Consider the following 7,500-nt stretch of genomic DNA (forward strand, 5'->3'; position numbering starts at 1 on the left):
CTAATGCAAATATTAAAATTGTGTAATTTAAAAAAAGGATGCTTACTTTATAATAAACATATTAAAAACAATATCAAGAAAGTTATGTGCTGTATTCTCTTACAACCCCAGGGAGGTTATATATTCAGTTCATATTGCACAGGAACCTCGCACTAGTCCAGAAGCCCGTCCTGGGATCAGAACTTCCCTGCTTTGGGTACATTATTGAAATGACCTGTTTTCTGGAGTTTGTTCAATCAGTCCTCTTTGGTCAATCTGCTCCGAACGAACTAGTCACACTTCTCACCCCACCATGAAGAATTCACACCACCGTTTATGAACAGGTGTTTATGATGCAGCTATAAGGGAGGGGCGAGGTATTTTGATTGAGAAAGCCCAGGGCTGGCTGCCGCAGTGCTGGTGTGAGTTTCACTCTCTGGTGTGAAGGGATAGCAGAGTGGCTGCACACTGTTGTGAGCACACCCTCCCCCCCATGCTCCTGTAGAGGTGCTGAGCCCCAGGCTCTCCTTGCTGGCTCCCTTGTTTGTTGAGGAACCTGTCTCTGGTGTTGGTGTAGGTTCTGGGACTGCTGGTCTGGACGGGCTGATCGGAGCGGAGGAGAGGGTGATCAACAGCAAGAACAGGATGAGTGACAATGTGGTAAGCAAGGGGGGGAGAGTGGCCTCTAGTGGGAGCCAAGGGGGGGAGAGTGGGAGGGGCCTCTGCCTGGGAGGGAGAGTGGGAGGGGCCTCTGCCTGGGAGGGAGAGTGGGAGGGGGCCTGGGAGGGAGAGTGGGAGGGGCCTCTGCCAGGGGAGGGAGAGTGGGTGGGGCCTCTGCCTGGGAGGGGCCTCTGCCTGGGAGGGAGAGTGGGAGGGGCCTCTGCCTGGGAGGGAGAGTGGGAGAGAGTTTTAAGGAAAGGCCCTTGAAAAAAGACGTGAACACACAGTATCGCGAGGTCCAAGAAGAGATCCGTTCATACTGAAGCTGTCACTCTCTTTACACAACAGAATCTTTATACATCACTGAACTATTAGCAGGGGTGGAAGTAATACTCTTACCTCCACACTAGGGCTAGTCAAGCACAGAAAAACCTGGAATGGGTAAAACTGCTATGCAGTTGGAGTCCTATTTCCAGCCCTTTCTTGTAAAGTTACGCAGGTGTTCACAGATTAAAAAAAAAATAAGTGACAATACTTTATCTGAGGCCCGTTGAACAAGAGATCTATTAAATGCTGAAGCAGTCTGTCTTACACATAATATTGATGTGCAACCCTGGCTCGCTGTTGGTTATAGCAGAGCCAGTGCAGCCCCCCCACCTCCTCCAAGGAGAGGGTGCCCGCAGTGTAACCCCCACCCCTGTCTGTGTCGCCAGGTTATTGATGAGACGCTGGATGTTAAAGAGGTCATTTTCAATGCAGAGAGTCTCAGCGGTGTGGATGAGGACTTGGTGAGTACAGTAGCGCCACTTAGTGGACACCTTGGGGGACTGCAGCAAAGTGGGGGGAGCAGTGCTTTCAATCAAGGACTGCAAAAGGGGAAGGACTTGGTGATGACATGCAAGACAGCAGCTCACAGGGCTTGCCCGGTCACATATATATTTTATTATTTCTATTTTGTTTAGGTTTTATTAATGTGTTCTGCATGCCTACGCTGTGTCTGTATATAATGTGTATACTTTTAGATATACACGTGTGATGGATATATTCTATTTATACAGGGATGGAAATAAGACTCCTGTTGCATAGCAGTTTGATCCATTCCTAGTTTCACCCGGGTTTAATCACACACCTGTTATCGGTACACAGTGTGTAATCAAACTTGCACTTAAACCTGGAGAGAGTGAAAGTGCTGTGCAGTAGAAGTCTTGTTTTTATCCTTGTATGTCTACAAACTAATGGATATTTCATTTATTTTTTATATAAAGAAAACAATATGTGTGTGTATAAGAAAGATATATCATCTCTCTGTCCTCATCCTTCCATGAAGTATTTTTGTGTTTTTTTTTTTTTTTTTTTTTTTATTTTATTATTTTCCTTTTCTTAACTCTTTTCTCTCGGGCCAATTCCTGGGCCTGTGAAGCACAATCGAGTCCAAAATCTTTTCTCTCCTTGATCAAACACTCAGCAGACGAGCCAAATTGGACCAGAACCAAATTGCTTGTGACCTGACCAGGGTCCCCTAAGTGAGCTCTGTACTCCTCACCATGATCTCTGTCTCCTCTCTCTCTCTCTCTGTGTCTCTTTCTCTGATGCACCTTTTAAGGAAGGTGCTTTTTCTATTGGCGACCCATCCAGCATTGCTTTCTCTGTACTAATTTCCATTGCAAACGCCTAATAAAATACAGCTGTGTGGTGCAGTGCACTACATCAGTTATCCAGACTGTCACTCTATGCAGTGCAGCAGGCTGTCCGTACTGTCCTTGTGGGCCACACCTGGGGAAAGGAAGGCTGATCTGGAGCTTGCTTGGAGCAGCATCTCTGGACTGCGAATGGTCTCGCTCCCAACTCTCCCTGCCTCCCAGTCTGGGTCCCGGGGCTGTGTGTTTTGGGGTTCCCCAGGACTGACGTGCCCTGTTTTGGTTTTTTCCTCTTACAGGTCTCCTACAGGCCCCTGGGAGAATTTAGCTTCAGCAGCAGTACCCTGATTGGCCTGCTGGTGATCGCCGTGGCGATCGCTACGGTGATTGTGATCAGCCTGGTGATGCTGAGGAAGAGGCAGTATGGGACTATCAGCCACGGGATTGTCGAGGTAAGGCAGAGCTCTCCTGATTTTAAAAGCAGTCCTGGATTCCAAAGATTCACAATTTTTAACTGACAAGAATGTGCAACTTCAGTTGCAATATCTGAAACGGTTACATACCCTGAATTAACACAGAGGGGTTAGAACCAGAAGATGTTTCGGCACAGTCCGAGGAAGAGGATCGGTAACGTTGAACGAGGTTCATTAACCCTTTGCAGTCCTACGTCAGGCCAGGTCCGACATCATCAAAAAGACATCAAGCACAGGTCTCTAGTTTTTTCTCCAGAAAAAGCTGAGAAAAACTCAGTGGGAGACCGATAGGAACCGAATGAAACCGAAAAAAAGGGCATATCTCATAGCCCCATGCACTACAGAGATAACAAGGATACAACAAAGGAGATCGCTGCTTCTGCATCCAGCGCTCAAAGAACATCACAGACATTTGCAGAACTTTTTGAGATGTTGTTGTAATAAAGTGACGACTTGGGTCGCATTATTGAGGAGTTTTGGTGATAAAACGAGTGATCAGGAGAGGATTTATCAGTGTACACGTCTTTAAAGAGTTATGTCAAAAATACAGCGAACAAGGGGTGGGGATTGGCTATAGATACAGTACTGAGCATCCTTTTGCTGAAAAAAATATTTTAAACTGCGTGTGAAAATAAATTGGACCCGGCGCGCCTGACAAACGCTGGATAAATGGACTGCAAAGGGTTAAGAGGTTAGAAAAGGGAATCCTGTAATGGGTGTGCTGACTCCTCCCTCTTTCTCCGGCTCCTCTTCTCTGATAGGTGGACCCCATGCTGACTCCTGAAGAACGCCACCTCAGTAAAATGCAGAACCACGGGTACGAGAACCCTACTTACAAATACCTGGAGCAGATGCAGATCTGAGTGCCCCAGCCACAAGAGGGCGCCCTGGAGGAGAGGGGAGGATATACTACTGACAAATAACAATACTGCTCGCTTCCAGTGGGTCACACTCTGAATCTGGTTCCAGTGTGGCTCATTTTCAAGTAATTATCTAACAACTCCTGTAGAGCAGACAACTCCATTTTCTTTTATGTACAAAACGTAACAAGCTTTTAAAGACGAGAGAAACAAATTAATAATGAGAAGATTCGTGGTCTTCGCGACGTTTTGATCTGATGTAATTTTTCCTTTTGTAAAAAAAACAAACAAAAAAAACAACAAACAGCGAATTGCAAATAATTGGTAGTCTTGAAAATGCAGCCTTTTGGTTTTTACGTGATCACTTAACCTGTAATAATTATTCGAAGATGTTGATTTTTTCTTTGTAATGGACTGCTTTTACATGAAGGTTATTTGTACTGATTTTATGTAGTGGGGGGAAAAAAAAATCATTTTTTTTCTGTTCTATGCTAATATGACAAAAAAAAGATATATATTAGTGTTTTTTTTTCTTTTTTTTTCTCCTCATACCAATAATCGGCTTCTCTTCTTGAGTAGTGATTTAGGCATTGTACAGCAGCCTAGTGGAGGATTCAGCGAGATTTAAACAGGTCTCTGATTCGAAGGATACTTTGGCATTGACCCCTCCCAGCTTGAGACATTAACCCTCAACACTTATACCCCACCCCCTTTCCCAAGAAAACAAACCCAAACGTGTGTGCAGTTGCCCTGCCCAGTCCCGCCTTGTTCACTCCCTGTGCCACGCATTCTGCACCTCCTTACTAAGACTGCATGAGACCAGCATTACACAGCTGCCGTGACCCTGACCAGCGTGGTGCATTGCGTTTCCTGTGTGTTCTGAGAGCCTGCCACTCTCCAGAGCTGCAGCCCACTGGACACGCACGCGCGCACACACACACACACACACGCAGACGCACGTCTCCCATGATGTCCCACTAAGTAACTTAATATCATGGCCCCCAAAAATAAATATACTCTCGTCCGTTGATTAATTTGAACCCGTCTGTGTGTTTGGCTCCTGCCAATGTTCTTGTGTTGCCAGTGCTGTGGACACACATGCTGCATTACACCCCCCCCCCCCCCCCCCCCCCCCCCCAACATCCCTGCAAAGATTACAGGGAGTCGCTGGTTTTATCCCAGATAGAAATGTCTAAATTTCAGCTCCTGTAGCATTCCGCAATAACCAGGCACTGAAATCCTAGGATATCTGCAGTTCCTGTGCTTCGCTTTCACAAGTATAGTGACCCTACACCTTGTGGTTCCTTGGGGGTACTGCGGGTGCAGAGTGCAGTTGAACTGGGAGAGGGGGAGGTGGGGGGCTGTTACACAAGCGAACAGGGGAGGAGGAGGAGGGAGTTCTCTTTTCAAATTGTTACCCTGAACAGTTCTTCTAAAAACAAAAGTTCCCTCTTTTTAAAGGGAAAGAACCCGAGGAGAGTGCGCTGAATCCTTGTCTACATGGTAATGTGTTTGTGTGGGTGATGTCATGGCTTTCTGTCGAGGTTCTGGTAACCTGTGGCGTAATAATACTGTTTTATTTTGGTTTGTTTCCTGTGACGGGTATCTCCTCTGTGTGTTACTGTTCCACTATGCACCAGTACAGCTTCTTTATACTGTAACTCCAGCTTGATTTGCAGAAAGAAAATTATAAAAAGGGGGGGAAAGAAATGAAATTGAAAACAAATTATAATTAAGCGGAAAAAAACATCAATAAACACTACTACTTCCATTAAAAAGGGTCTCTGGCTGTTTCTGTTAGTGTATGTCTGTTCTCTAAGCCTGTGCTTTAAAATGCATTCAATTAAAAAAATAAAGCAACAAAAAAACACTTTCCATGTATTTGTTCAAATAATAATCTTTATTTTTATATAGCGCCTTTCAAAGTAGGCCACCATCACAAAGCGCTTTACAAGACACGAGTCTAGGGTGTGTGAACTATGCGTCAGCTGCAGAGTCTCTCACAACAACGTCTTGCCCCAAAGACGGAGCACAAGGGGGTTCAGTGACTTGCTCGGGGTCACACAAGTCAGTGGCTGAACTGGGATTTGAACCAGGAACCTCCTGCTTACAAGCCTGTTTCATTATCCACTACACAGCTTCCTAATATAATGGTGATAAAGCCCTCCATAGTCGGAATTTCCAGAGATTCAGAACCTCTACAGCCAAGATCTCTCATCACTGCAGACTTAATGGCTGCTGTGTTCCACAGTCCCTTTGCAATTGATGTGAGGGAGTATTGTGCTGTGTTGTAAGGGGTGATGCGTCCCTCCAGTGCACTCTCGTCTGCACTACACCCTCGCCCCTTGAGAAACTTTCCCAGTCTTGTCACGCAGCTCCACCCTGGCTGACATCAGCACTTCCCTTATGGGGTAAAAAAATAACATGTTAGTTATTTAGTTATAAGAGGCAGTGTGGTCCATTGGTTAAAGTCCAAGGCTTGTAACCAGAAGATCACCGGTTCAAATCCCACCTGTGCCACTGACTGACTCCTTCTTGTGCTCTGTCCTGTGGATGAGATGTTAAATCAATGTTCTATTGTAAGTGACTCTGCATATAATGCACAGTTCACAGCCTACCTCTGCAAAGCACTTTGTGATGGTGGTCCACTGTGAAAGATGCTGTATAAAGATTGTTATGCTTTTCCAAAATAAAGGCAAACAACATATGGGTATACTGGAAACCATTAGTATAGGAGACAGCTTCACAATAAAGACTCACACTAAACCACGTTGCATCACTTGCAGGATGCATTGTGAATCTAGCATACAGATCGTTGGCACGTTTCACAGATTTGAGAATATATTTATCAACATATTTTTAAATCTCAATATATTAGAATATATTTTTGCCCAATATTGTGACGCATTTATATATTTTCTCTGCTTTCATTTGCTAAGAAACCAACCGTACTGACCCTGCAAGCTGAGTGTATGATTGGGGTATAGAGAGGTGTGGGCAATCTTCTTGACCCTTCCATTCCAGCTCCCTAATTATCTGAAGGGGGGTGAAATCTGCCTCTCACAGCTGGAGTTGCAGGACCCCCTCCAGCACGGGTCCTTTCTCAATGGGTTGAACAGCCGCACCAGCATCTGCTCCTCTTGCAAATTGGAAGAAGAACGACATGCCTGAGCGATGTTTCCAGCAGCTCGTCACAGACGTGTTCAGACAGGATCTCGACATTCTGCAATGTGAAGATCTTCTAACGCAGCGAAACTGAACTCAGCTGTTAAAAACAGCCCATGACAAAAGCGCGGTGACAGATACACCCTCTACTCACCTGCCAGGGTTCGCTTCAATAAATACATAACTACATCCCCACATACAGAGGTACTGCAGTTGCAAGCTTACTGTACGCATTCCACTCTAGATCGGAGGTCAATCCTGATCCTGGGGGAACACTGCCCTGCTGGTTTTTGTTCCAACCAAGCTCTCAGTTATTTAATTGACCCCTTAATTGAACTAATAATTAGCTTCATTTGGACTTTTTAAACAGTGTAGCTTATAAAAAGTTGGAGAATTTAAGTTCCTTATACAGTTTTATACCTAAATTGAAATCTCCATCTGTTTAAAATAATTAAAAAGCTCAGATTAGGCAATCAGGACCAGTATTGAGAACCACTGCACTAGATAGCGTCCCTACATGCTGAGAGCCATCTACACTGTGTTAAAGAGCATCCTTGTTTTGGAGCTTGATGGGCGTGATTAGAACCATTAGGACATTCCGAAACTAGCGGCTTTGTAGAACCCTTAAATACTGAGCATGGAATCTGGAAAGTCGTATAATGGTTCTACTGAGAAATGGAACCATTATGAGCTGGCACAGGAGTGGCCAAAGTTGGCTGCACCACT

The 7,500-nt window shown here is 45.1% G+C and overlaps 1 protein-coding gene across 1 annotated transcript in view; it reads left to right on the plus strand.

The window, feature by feature from the left end:
* The window catches only part of LOC121303950 (amyloid-like protein 2), a 7,011-nt gene extending 2,275 nt beyond the window's left edge, over positions 1-4,736 (plus strand). The window contains exons 2-5 of the mRNA XM_041234851.1: positions 485-639; positions 1,353-1,427; positions 2,576-2,728; positions 3,511-4,736. Coding sequence (XP_041090785.1) covers positions 485-639; positions 1,353-1,427; positions 2,576-2,728; positions 3,511-3,612 — 485 coding nt within the window. The 3' untranslated portion in view covers positions 3,613-4,736. The remainder of the gene's footprint in view (positions 1-484; positions 640-1,352; positions 1,428-2,575; positions 2,729-3,510) is intronic.
* The last annotated feature ends 2,764 nt before the right edge of the window (positions 4,737-7,500 follow it).

This window comes from Polyodon spathula, chromosome 36 (assembly GCF_017654505.1).
Source record: "Polyodon spathula isolate WHYD16114869_AA chromosome 36, ASM1765450v1, whole genome shotgun sequence".
Lineage (NCBI taxonomy): Eukaryota > Metazoa > Chordata > Actinopteri > Acipenseriformes > Polyodontidae > Polyodon > Polyodon spathula.